This window comes from Suricata suricatta, chromosome 7, assembly GCF_006229205.1.
Source record: "Suricata suricatta isolate VVHF042 chromosome 7, meerkat_22Aug2017_6uvM2_HiC, whole genome shotgun sequence".
In the NCBI taxonomy this organism is placed as follows: Eukaryota; Metazoa; Chordata; class Mammalia; order Carnivora; family Herpestidae; genus Suricata; species Suricata suricatta.
The window spans coordinates 51,584,693-51,598,868 of NC_043706.1; the positions used below are offsets into that span (position 1 = coordinate 51,584,693).

A 14,176-nucleotide genomic window follows, 5' to 3' on the forward strand; every position below is an offset into this window, starting at 1 on the left:
TAACCAGATATGGTAGAACATTTGTAATACTGTGAATTGAAATAAAACTTCAATAGGCATGACTTTTTATTTTAAAAATGTATAAATGTTCTGTTTATATATTTGTATACACAAGAATAAGTTTGGAAAGAATCTTAGTAAATAAATAACCACCATTATCTCTGGGATGGGAATGGGATTTGGATAATTGAAGGCAGATTTTGAAATTTACAGTACAACTTCTACATTTTTTGCCTATTTCAGAGAAGTTAAATAAAGCATATAATAAATGAATAATACATAAATATAAATAAAATATAATTAAAATGCACAATAAATAGAAGTGCCTGGGTGGCTCAGTCAGTTAAACGTCCAACTCTTGATTTCAGCTCAGATCATGATCTCATGGTTCATGAGATTGAGCCCCACATTGGCCTCTGGGCTGATAGCTCGGAGCCTGCTTGGGAGTCTCCCTCTCCGCTCTCTCTGCCCCTCCTCCTGCTCAGGCGCACTCGTGCTCTCTCTCTCTCACTCTCTCTCTCTCACACACACACACTAAACATTTTTTAATGTACAATAAGTAGTAAAAAGTTTGCCCAGAGTTCTATATTTCAAAACCTCAGAAAAAAAAAAATGAAGATTCCCCCCATTTAAGTTATTCAAGAAACAACTGTTAAATATTTATTTTTCAAAATGAAAAAGTAAATATATTAATGGTTGTGGCTATTATTAGGCTAAAACAAAACAAAACAAACAAACAAAAACCCACAAGGGTGCCTGGATGTGAGCTCAGTCATTTGGGGACCTAACTCTTGATTTCAGCTCAGGATCCAGCCCCACATCAGACTCCATTCTGACAGCATGGACCCGGCCTGGGATTCTTTCTCCTCTTTGTCTCTGCCCTCTCTCATGCACGCTTGCTCTCACTCCCACGCGCTCTCTCTTTCTCAATATAAATAATTTTTTTTAAAAACCTAAAATAGTGTGACCTCAGAGGGTAACATATTAGCTTAGTTTTCACACCTCAGTAGGCTATTCTCATGGATAATTTTTCACACACTGCTAAGGAAGATACTGTTAGACAAAGGCATCAGTCTTCCTGTCTGGAGAAGAACAAGACTGTGTGTTTAAGAAGCAATTTCCTTGACAGAAAACCTAGGAATTTCTCATTTGACAAGATTAGCCTCCACCATTTCCCCAATTTCTCCCTAACAGAAGAAACATAAGTTTTCTAAATAAAAATGGTAACACATCAGATCTAAACATTGTTTTTTAAAATACTCTATACATCTTCAAAGTAAATTTCTAGGATAATTAATAACCTAAAAAATCCATTCAAGATATAACAAAATAAATTTAAGTGGCCAAATTCCTATCTTTGTGAGGATTTATCTATCTTCATATAAATAACTTTAGCCTTATTCAATTGCATGTAGATGCATCTCTGTTTTCTAAGACAGATTTGCTTCTGAAGTTTTGTCAAAAAGTAATAAATGACTTTAAATACACCAAGAACACTGAATCCATTTGGAAACATAATTTCATATTATCATCCATGGCAATATTAAAATTTACTTAGCCAGAGAAAGATATTAAAAGCACACAGAACCTTAAAAATAATGAAGTAGATAATAATTCCTTTTCATTTACTAATGTCACTAAAATTAATAGTTCTCCTGGAGTAGGTAACTTTGTCTTTCTACTACCTTCATATTTCTCTATTTTGATTAACCTGTACCTTAGCCTTTATATCACTAGTTTTCAAATTTTTTATCAGACATACATAAGGCAGCCATTAAAAATGCAGTTTCCTGGGCTTCAGTTCCAAATTCTGAAACATTCGGACTGGGATGGGCCCGGAAGCTGAATTTTAACAACTATCTCTGGGGATTCTGGATAAGGTACTCTGGATCAGAGTTGGAGAAACACTGCCCTATGTATACTGAAGAAAAGAAAAAAAGAGACTCTTGCATTGGGGTGTTAAGCTAGAATAGTCATCAAAGAGTGTTTTGTTTATGATTATCTACCAATTAAATTTTCTCTTAATCCACTTTATGCCTCTCTGATCAAAAACAACTATAAATCATTTTCCCACTAATTTTTAACCCTTCATTAAAAGTCTTACTACTAAGCCTTTCATGGTAATCTTCACTTGCCTTTAATGGTATTTAAGTCTTAACCTACCTTAGGCTTTTTATATAAACCTTTGTGCAATATGTTTATTGAGTAAATTTTCTATTTCTAACTGGAGAATAATTGTTCTATCTAAAGCCACGAGATATAGTACTGTACATTCTATGATTGCTAGCAAATATTAGCACTTGACTCTACATCTCAGTGAGAATCCGCAACAATTCTAAAGTTCTCTAATGCTGGTTTATGTGTGATTAGTCAATCCATTCTTAAAATCCATTGTTTAGGGGCACCTGGGTGGCTCAGTCAGTTAAGCGCCAGCTTCAGCTCAGGTCATGATCGCATGGTTCGAGGGTTCGAGCCCCGCTTCAGGCTCTGTGCTGACAGCTAGCTCAGAGCCTGGAGCCTGCTTCGGATTCTGTGTCTCCCTCTCTCTCTGACCCTCCCTTGCTCGCACTGTCTCTCTCTGTCTCTCAAAAATAAATAAAAGACATAAAAAATTTTTTTAAAAAATCTATTGTTCAGAAGTTCTCCGTATTCCACCTAAAACTATGAATTAAGTGCACTCTTTTTATGTAGACAGGAAAAAGGTAGAAAATTCTATCACACACAAAAAATTATTCATCACTCTTAAAACTAATGTATCATCATAAAACTTCTTTGCCCCGATCTTAGTATTAGTTTATCAAATCACTCTTTATACTCCACCTGCAAGAGATCTTCATTGAAAAATCCTAGTTTCTATGTTCTAATAAAATTATGAAAAGAAATTTATATTCCAATCTTATTTGAGAATGTCTATTGGATTAAATTCATTGTAAACCATTAGGGTAGTACACGACTTCTAGAACATATTCATAAATACTAGTCTACTCATGATTAATACACTCTTTTGTTAAAACATACTTTGGGTTTTTTCCCCTAAAATCCCTGAGTTATTTATCTATGCCAAAAGCATTTCAAAGCCACAATCTTTTTAGGGACCAAAATTAAAACAGCAAAGCAGCTACAATGTAACTAAACATACATTTCCAACAATAGAACACTTCAGAAATCATTTTCCTATACCATCTAAGTACCTAGAACTATTGGCAATCAATTGCCTAATTATTAGGTACTTACCTCACTATCAAAAATAAAAATGCATATTGGTATAAACAAGTATTTTTAAGTGTTCTTTCTCTGATATTCACCATCTGTATTTTAACATAGCCTCACATATTGAGAATATAAATGATTTTCTCATGTTCTCAGGGGCATCAAATATTAGTCTAGTACTCCATGTGGTAACCACACTTGAGCATTTTGAAAATATTTCTTAAAATATAAAAACCAGAGCTGTTTAGAATAAAAGAATCCAGTTACCAAAGTGTGCACTCCACACCACATCAAAAATGTATTGGTTTCCACACTTGTGAAAATAGAATCAATGGAAAACATTCTCATTTTGTCTGTTAAAATAGCCACTTATATGGATCATGAATCCAGGATTAAAATAAATATGACTTGTCTTAACAAGGCATTCTGTATTTTCATGCTTTGAAAACAGAATGTATTTGGACGAATTCAAAAGGATCATATGATACCTTATAACAAAGATTCAAAGTATACAAAACAACCCCAGGCCTCCCTTTATGACTAAAGAATAAAATTTTAAAGTCAAAGTCTTGAAAGCTTTGAAATCTAGACTAAATATCCTGATCATATGGTGCTGTAAGCTTCCTCTCACCCATTCTCTTCAAAACAGAGGTGGATGTAATCAATCCCCATTTGGTGAGAACACTGAGCCTACCTAAGCAACAAGAAGATTCTAGTTACCCATCAGATATGTTACCCATTCCAAGAACTAATTATGCACCATTTCATATATTCAATTACATTCATTGTTCTTGTTGTTTCCAAATTTGAGAAAGCCTTTTCAAATTATAAGGAAATGAATAAACAAGAGAAAGACTGAAATAAATACATTTTAATGTGAATCAATAATTTTACAAAGAATATATTTAAAAGATTTCCTCAGAACAATCAGAAAAATGATCAGTACCATAATTATACACAGAGCTCCCAAATTTAAAATACACAAAGTCACTTTATTAAAGTTGTTTGATGGTGGTCTGATTTACTATCCTAATGAATCATGGAAAGAATTAAGTGAATCCTTTGTTAAATCTGGTGGGATATTACTAACTAATTTAAACAGATAATGCTTTTTATGTTTAAAGAAAAAGACAATATTTTCATAGTCACTACACAGCCAAAAGCCTTATTTTGGGAAACCAAAAAGTAGCAAATACTACTTACAAAATTAATCACTCCTGCAGATACATCAGATTTTTGTCCATTATTTAATTTAGATAAGACCAAACTTCAAATTTCATTCTGAGAGTTACTCTCAATCAGTTTTAAAACATAAAACTGGGGATTATTACAATAATAAATACAATTCAATTTTTCAAATCTAAGTTGTTAAATGTGAGCTGCCTTCATACTAAGAAACGTCATGTGAAATTCTCAGGAAACATCGGGTTAAGCTTGTTTCATTCAACACATACCAAGGATGTGCCATTCCTGGTGCCTGAAAGATGAGGGGGAAAAATATGTTACAAATCTGTACAGAAGACTTTTAAAAACTTGTCACTCAAATGCAAATCAAATTGGAACAAAAACAGAACTTGGGTTTTTCCCTTCTTAACGTTGCTTCTCAATATAAATAAAAAAATAGAGTCAAGCAGGTAAATATAAATACCTCCACATTACTATTATAATAAAGTGAATTATTCCACATGGGAAACCACCATAGCCTTACAACATTAACTTTCCCCCAAGAATTTTATGGATGTCTTTGGCTTATAACCAGAAAAATGACAAGTCAAATCATCATACCAGAGAAAAGGCAAATAAACAAAACACCTACTTGTCTCTTAAGTACATGATGACTTGCACCAGTTCAGCAGCTAACACTGCACCATATACACAAGCACAATATGGGATTTAGCAAATATTCGAAAGACATGAGCAAAGGAAACAAAAACCTCTCTGAGCCAATGTCTTCAAATATAGTATATGAATGCCACAAACTCATTCCTAGAAATATGATACGGCAAACATTTCCAGAATTAAAAAAGGCTTAACACATCCTTATTGTAGAAACGTGTGCTCACCTGCATAGTTCCAGAAAATGTGTCATCCTTTCTCTCATGCTCATGGAGCCCCAGGGATCTGGGATCAAAGAGAGGAATGCAGGCTCTGCCTACACATCTTCACCGTGAGCTGCACGGGGCTGGCTGATCAGGGAGAGGACTAGCAAACAAGCGGCTCAGACCGTCTGAGGAAAGATGTTACTGTAAATACACCGCGCCACCAGGACTGAGCACCGGGACAGGAAGAGTGGTGATGAAGAACCGTTGCAGATCATTTGGCCAGCAGCAACTGGCCATGGCAAAGCAGCTGGTCAACATGATAATTGGCCTAAAAGTTTACTTGGTCAAACATGAATGCTTCCAGTTTTTGTTTTTCAACTAAGTGAATTGGGTACGCTGGTCCCCTGTCACCCCATCCACATAACTGCCCAAGATAAAATCAGAGTGATCTGTGAGAACACATGAGGATTCCTTGAAGCAATCCGGTTGTTCTCTATTCCTTGGCACAAAACTGAAAATGTCATCTGACAATATTAACATATTTTTAAAAAAAGAAATGAAACACTGTAAAACACTCAAAATCCAAGCCTTAATTTTCTTTTATAATGTATTACAAAAACAACGGATGCTCAAGGGAGAAAATAAAATACAGAGAAACAAAAATGGTACATAACAGACATCAAAAACCAACCTGGGGAAAAAATAAGCCAAATAACCAAAACAGGATTAAGCCATGTGTTTATCACGCAGATTATTTCTTATACATAGACATTCATATAGTATCACATTTTTTAAGCTACGTTTAAATGTATATACATTTTATACAGTTTATAGACATAGTAGATTAAGTATCAGACATTTAAACTGTTCCAATTGTGCAAGACCTATGGGCTAAAAGTAACCAAATTGAGGGAAGCAAAAATGTAGAAAAATGAGAAGTGGATGAATTAAGGTTTTAAAACCACTTGGAAATTCAGCAAAATTTCTGAATCAGAAGTTATTAGTAGCTGAGGAGCCTTGCTTTTAACAAAACTGTCACTGAAACCTATCTAGCTACTTGCTTTCATCAAATGGTTTTGATCAGTATATGTGCTACCAAGTGTGTGACAGGTATCCACATGTGCTCACGGACCCTTTGGCACGGGTCCGTTCCACAATGAATAGATGACAAGCCCCGTGCACTACCTTCCTGCGGCTGCTGTAAAAAAATCACCTCAGACTCGGTCTTTTGAAACAACAGAATTTTATTCTCTCACATTTCTGGAGGCCAGCATCTGAAGTCCAGGGCTTGACAGGGTTGCACTCCCCCCAGAGGCTCTAGGGGAGAATCCATTCCCTGTCTCTTCCAATTTCTGGTTGCTGTTAGCATTCATTGAGTTGTGGCTGCATCACTCCAACCTCAGCTGCCATGTTCTCACTGCTGCCGCTGTGAAACTTCAGTTCTGTCTCAGGGCCTTTCAACTTGGATCAGCCACCCCTCAGTCCAGGAGAATTTCCCCATCACCATATCCTAGTTTAATCACATCTACAAAGACCCCTTATTCAAGTAAGATAACATTTGCAGGTTTCAGGCATTAGAGAGTCTGATTATCTTGGGCGGGGGTGGGCATTTTTCATCCTACTACACCCTAGTATTCACAAAATTCACCTGTAATTTCCTTGAATCTGACCCACTATTTCTTACTGGAATTGTATAAGTCTCCATTTGTATATCTCTATTTTTTTCTCAGTACCCGAAACATAGGGCACCTATTTAAATGTCTTTGTTATTATTCAGCTATGTCCCATTGGAAAATATCGTAGGATTCTCCCCCTCCACCCCCCCTTGCACAAACTGATTCTTCTTGCTCTTTCCTGTTTATTGCTTGGTCTCCATATGCTACCATCCATGCAGTAGGACTTTGAGAGTCATCCATTTTCATCGTTCAGTGACACATTCAATCGATCCTCAAAACCTGCTGGTCCCCCTTTCTGTTCATGTCAAACCAGTCCCACCCACTGCTCCCAACTCTGAATGTTCCTGCCCCAGTTGTAGCTGGGACAGGGCCCAGTTAGACTGCCGCCAGGCTCTGTCCTCTACCTCAGCTTACCTTTATCCCTTCTCTTTTCTGCTGTCAGAGTCATCTCTCTAAAACTTCTGAATCTGAGGGTGCTTGGGTGACTTAGTCGGTTAAGCATCTGACCTCAGCTCAGGTCGTGACCTCATGGTTCATAAATTCAAGTCTGACTTTGGGCTCTGTGCTTACAGCTCAGAGCCTAGAGCCTGCTTCGGATTCTGTGTCTCCCTCTCTCTCTACCTGTCTCCCACTCATGATCTGGTCTCTGTCTCTGTCTCTCTCTCAAAAAGAAACATTTAAAAAAATTTAAACTTTCGAATTCTGATCAACTCAATCACCTATTCGAAACCCTTGAAAAGGTCCCACTGCTCTTAGATTTTAGTATGAACAGTACAGACATGTGGACCCTTTTGGGCTAGCCACCCTCACAACCTCATCTTCTATTTCTATCCCATCCTTTCTATGCATCCTAAGCAGACTGAACTAGTGTCAACATTTCCTAAAGTATCAAAATTTATTTTACCTTGACATTTTGGAATATTCTACAGGTTCCTACCATGCCAGCCTAAGTAATTAACCAACTCCTATTTATCTTCCAGAATTTGGCCAAGAGACTACCTTGTTTAGCAATATATCCCTATATGCTGCAAACAAGTGAATTATATAAGATGTGAATTATATCTCAATAATGCTATTATTAAAAAGAAAAGAACAATGAGCTGGGCTAAGTGATAACCCCAAACTCATGTAGCATTATACACATCTTCTTCAACTTTGCAATACCTCATGTACCTACCTCCCTAACATTTCTACTAAACTATTTACTGGCTCATGTGACTGCTTGAGGGCAGCGCCATGACAAATTAATCTACACATCTGGAGTAGTGTAATGTCTGCCACAACGAATGACAAGATTATAACCCTTAAACACCACAGTATTACGTGGTTGAAACCATTTATAATAAGTCCAGCAAGCGTTAAAACTGAGTTTACAGTCACCTGGATTGTAGTTAAATATGTGTCATTTGCCACTTAGAAAGTAAATCAGCTTTGGGATTAAATTACCAATAGAATTGGCCAATACTGGCCTTTAAAAATCAAAGTATGGGGGCATCTGGGTGGCTCAGTCGATTTGAGTGTCTGGCTTCAGCTCAGGTCATGATCTCACAGTTCATGGGTTTGAGCCCCGCGTCAGGCTCTGTGCTGACAGCTCAGAGCCTGGAGCCTGTCTTTGATTCTGTGTCTCCCTCTCTCTCTGCCCCTCCACTGCTCATGCTGTCTCTCTCTCTCTCTCTCTCTCTCTCTCTCTCTCTCTCTCTCTCTCTTTCTCAAAAATAAATAAAACATTAAAAAAATTAAAAAATAAGATTCAAAGTATGAACATTTGAATGTACTTTAGACACTATAATACTTTAGACAATATAATCCTTTCCCAATGAAATACAGCCTTTGTCCTCAATTTGAATTCCAGGAGTTAGAGTTCATATTTATCAATCTGCTTACAGGGATGAATCATCCTCTGGCTGCTATAAGCTGTGTTTAATTAGCTTTAAAGCATTTTTCTAAGAGCTTCTGTCCTTCTAACTTAAGCTCCATTAATTTTTTTGGCTGCACATTATAAAACAAATAAAGTGAACATATCCTTTTTAGTGGGGCCAAATCAGTCATTATAAACACTTACAACTAGCATCCACATGCAATGGAAACCTGTTCATTTCTTTGCACTACCAAACATGAAAACTCCCATTTTCTCCTGCTTTCAGAACTTTTCCACAAACGGTAGAGATCATTCTTCCCAGGATGTTAGTTCTAACAACCAGGTGTTCATTAATCGCCAAAGGAAGGAATTAATTGTAATTACTTTCTTTGTTGTAAAATAATATAGACCAGGGGAATTCTATCTGGATAACATGGGCCAATTTTAGATGCTTACTCTATTAATTGCTTTCCTCAGAAATTACGTCTTTGGGCATGGGAAACCTGGCTTCCTCTCCAGCGGCCGGCAGGAAAGAGAAACAGAGGGAGAGAAGGGGCAAGGGACCACCGTCTTTGCGTTCCCTGATCTGGTGGGATATAACTGGAGAGAGTCTGAAGAGTTTCTTCCGGCAACTCCCAATCTTCTATGTGGATGGTTTAGAAGAGATTACGTTCCAAATACTTCCACTGTCCCACTACCATGATTACCTGTCCCAGCGCCTTGCTTGCCTTTCTTAGAACTGTGTAATGGCCTTTGTTTCTTTATCCCTTGACTGACTATCTCTGCTGTGAGTCTGTATGGCCCCATGGGCAGTCCCCCTGCTTCCCTCACTAAAACCAATGACTTACACATTCTGGGAACGCAGTGAATGTAGGAAGGGAGCAAGGAAAGCAAAGGTTTAAATCAGAAGGGCCACACTGCCTGTGATGGAATTTTATCCTACTGCAAAAGTTCTAGATGAAGGTAAATCTTGAACAAAATGGGAGCAGACAGGACAGAAGAAAACACAAATGGGCATCTGCTTCTGGCTGCTGTAAGGAACAGAAATCCGTGGGAGATGAAAACAGCCCCTGAGGGCTCCTAATTTCCTGCTTATTCTATCTGGTTTAATTACCAAGATCCCAATAGTATTATTTTTAAAGTAAATATATGCTGCTCACATTGCATTATGATTCACGTTTAGACTTGGTCAGTCTGCCCTTTCTATCATTGTTTCTAGGGTAAAAGAGTCACAAATTCCAAGAAACTGACTCAAAGACTTAGAACACAATCAACTCAAATTATAACCTGGTTTTCATTTCAGTTGTCTCTTATTTCCCTCTTCTCTTTTGAACTTTCTCTTTCTCTCACCTGTCTTCCCTTCCCCTGTCCCTGTGTTCATGTACATGCATGCATACACTTTATATTCTTTCTGAAATACGAATAAACATACCCAGTCTCATATCCAGTTACCAAGTCTTAGAATTCTTCCTGAATAATAAAAAATTCTGAGTCAGAAATCCTGTGCTCACACTCCATTCCAATTCACACCCTAGCTGAGGCCTTATTTTGCCCGTGCAGTCTGTCAAAATAGTTAGCAAACTGATGTCTTGATTCCAGTATCTTCTCCTTTCAATCCATCCTGAATCTATCAGGAGCTCACAGCTGCCTCTAAAGCACGATTTTATATCACATTACTCTTGTTTTCCCACATAATTTCCATGGCAAGTGAAAAAAGTTAACTTTCTGAACTGGAGTTGAGATCTCCATATTATGATTCTAACTTTCCAACTTCACTTCCTGCCATCCAGCAAGGACCTCTCAGTGCAGCCTCAGGGCCTCCTTAAGATCAGTTCATCATAGGGCACATGGGTGACTTACCCAGTTAAGCATCCACTCTTGGTTTCTGCTCAGGTCACTATCTCACACTTACTAAGACTGAGCCTGTATCAGGCTCCGCACTGACACCGTGGAGCCTGATTGGGATTCTCTCTCTCTTTCTCTCTCTCAATAAACAAACATTTATTAAAAAAAAAAAAAGATCATTTCATCATTTCTTGGGTACATACTCAACCATTCTGCCAGTGTGTCTTCACTTATATTCTTTCTCCCTCTTGTCTTCCTTTCTTTCCCAGTTATCCTTTTAAGATAAAATCTAGCCCCAACTCCTCACCAAATATTTCTCTATCACCTCATGATACAAGATTCCCTTACTACTTCTGCACTTGGGATAACTCCACACATTTGTGCCACGTTTTCACAATTTTTTTCATGTTTCCTATGTAAGCCTCCCAACAACACAGTGACGTAGGTATTGTTAAGTATGTACACTTTACAGATAAGGAGCAAAGTTTCAGACAGGCAAACTGATTTATCCAAGCTTTCACAGCTGGAATGTGGCAGAAACTATCTTCAATCCCTGGCCTTCAGATTCCATGTTAAATCCCTACGTGGCCTTTACTAAAAACTGCTACGGGTTGGCAATGATTTGCATCATTTTTTTTTACTAGATTATAAGCTCCCTGAAGGCAGTAGCTGCATAGAGAACTTTTCCCAATGCATTATAATACACAAGATGAGAACGTAATCAATATTTGAGGGATCCTAAGAGGAGTTCAATCCATCCACCCCATTTAAGAAGCTTTGGTGATTCCTCTCTCCCTCCTCTGTCCGGTATTCAGATTCTAAGAGCTCACCTGAACACACTGTGACAGACTGCAAATGCCCTAACAGCAAGTAACCTTGACCAATAAAATGAGACCTGCTGATATTTAAATATTGGCCAGCAGGCACCTGTGTGGGAAGCATCTGACCTTGGCTCAGGTCATGATCTCACTTTTTGTGGGTTTGAGCCCACATCAGGTTCTGTGCTAACAGCTCAAAGCCTGGAGTCTGCTTCAGATTTTGTGTCTCCCTCTCTCTCTGCCCTTCCCCCACTTGCACGCTCTCTCTCTCTCCCTCCCTCCCTCTCTCTCTCAAAAATAAACAAATCTTAAAATGTTCTTTTTTGTTAAAAAAAAATTTTTAATGTTGGCCAATCATATTGGCGGGGAGTTGTGGGAATAAAAGGTGTGGAAACTAAGTGAAGTGGAGTCCTCTGGCACACTTGCTAACAACACATATATCCAGGATTCATATCCAGTACTTTCTCCAACACATGTTTTCTTACCCCAATTCTTATTGAAGGCACCATCCCAGAGAGCAGACTACATAACCATGAGCCAGTGACAAAGTGACATTGACTAAAGGCTTAGCAACGGACCTTGTTATTCATATTAACCATTTGTTTGTGTAGATGTGAGTGCTCGAGACCATAATTCATACAGCACATGAACTGTCTGCTGGCAGCATCCTTCCTGTTTTGTAAAAAAGGATTAAGTAGTTCAATATTTTACAATGTTCCATAAAGAGCTGTCACAACATCTCAGGCTGGAAGTCACTGAACAGGAACAGGGCATCTGATAGGAGGACTTAGTCAAAGCCTTTCATGACAGGAAAAGAACCTCATCCTTTAGAACAGAGTTAAGAAGGTACTCACAGGCTCTCCCCGTGATCCATCCAGACCTGGAGCACCTGGAGGTCCGACTTCTCCCTTTTAAAGATTAAAAAAAAAATAGAATTCCATTTTCAGGCATGCTTTTAGAACAATAGTATGTAGCAGTGAATATTAAAGCATGTTAGAAACAAACATAAAAATTACTTCTAGATTGTTAATAATGCAGTGTGGTGACAGACAGCAACTAAACTTAACGGCGAGTACAGCCTAATATACAGAAGTGTTGAATCACTATGTTGTACACCTGAAACTGTCTAGAACACTGCATGTCAGTGATACTTCAATTAAAAACTAAGTTAAAAAATAATAATAAAATAGCAAACAAAACTTTGACTAAGAAAAATTCTAACAAGAATACAGGATTTTTTATGCATAATTACAGATTTCCATTAATGAATTAGGTAAAAAGCCTAAATAAAAGGAGATATATGTCCTCTTTGTGGATACAAAAACTCATTCATAGTCTTGAAGCTATAAAGTCCTCATAGCATAAAGATGTTAGATGCCTCCAAATTAATCAAAATTTAATGCAATTTCAATAGAATTCCCAAGGAGAATTTTGTTGTAATTTGGCAAAACAATTATAGGATTTAAATAGAAGAAGGATTTACCAAAATATAGACAATCTAGAAAAATTCCAAGAGGGTGAAATGAATCTGTTCCTGAATGCTTATCCAGCTATGGGCGTTAACAGTATGCAGCCCTGACCCGGGAAGGAGACAAGATCCCTAGAAAGAGCGGCCCAAAACTGCCTTCAATAACTTCAGTATCTGGAACTGAATTGTAATTGCAATAGTCCAAATGGTATTTGGACTATTAAGTATCATTTAGAAAAATAGAATTGAATAGTGACACATGCACACACATACATAGAGAGGAAATGAAGATGAAGGTATAAAAAACAGTACTTTAAATATTTGAAAAGGAATTTTTAAAAGGAAACTAAGAAACTACATTTAAAATTTCAGGGCAGAGAAGAATTTTTAAAGTAAAATGTAATAAAACAAATCATAATAAAAATAATTACTGGATTACATTAAAATATAACTGCCTGTCAAAAGATATTTTAAAAGTCAAAAGACAGACTACAGATTAGAATAATATATTTGCATATAATAACAAATATTAGCAAAAATTAGCAAATTAGTATCCAGAATTTAAAAATCTTCTAATACTCAATGGAGAAATAAAAAAGAAAAAGGGATTATATAAAATATAAATGAAATTTAAAAATCACTTCTAGATCATGGATTTTAACTCTTCCTGGCATCAAATAACTTATTCTGAAATTCATAAAGTGACTATATAAATACCAAATCTATATATGGCAGCCGATAATTGAGTTAATTTATAAAATACCTCTGGTACTATATATTCTTTCTTAGAAGAGTAGGACATTATTCTTATCACCAAAGTAAATGTGACCAAGGATTATATCAATCCTTTCCTACTTATTTTTATTTTCCTTTTTCCTTTAAAATTGATCATTTTGTTGAACTGGACCCAATGGATTAGAACATACTTTCAGATCTATAAGAACTGATCATTCTAATTTGACCTTGCAGCAACAGTTGCATTTTCAAACAAAAATAGGGGTGCCTGGGTGGCTGAGTCGGTCGAACATCTGACTTTGGCTCAGGTCAGATCTCACGTTCGTGGGTTTGAGCCCCGCATCAGGCTCTGTGCTGACTGCTAGCTCAGAGCCTGGAGCCTGCTTCAGATTTTGTCTCTCTCTCTGCCCCTCCCCTATTCACGCTCTGTCTCTCAAAAATAAATAAATGTAAAACAAAATTTAACAAAAATAGAGCTTTCATTAAATGAAATTATTTATAGGTTATTATTTGAAATTATCTGA

The 14,176-nt window shown here is 37.0% G+C and overlaps 1 protein-coding gene across 3 annotated transcripts in view; it reads right to left on the reverse strand.

The window, feature by feature from the left end:
* The window catches only part of COL21A1 (collagen type XXI alpha 1 chain), a 183,771-nt gene that overhangs the window by 29,151 nt on the left and 140,444 nt on the right, over nt 1-14,176 (reverse strand). For all 3 annotated transcript variants that reach the window (XM_029945443.1, XM_029945442.1, XM_029945444.1), the window contains exon 17: nt 12,304-12,357. In XM_029945443.1, the coding sequence (XP_029801303.1) occupies nt 12,304-12,357 (54 nt within the window). The remainder of the gene's footprint in view (nt 1-12,303; nt 12,358-14,176) is intronic.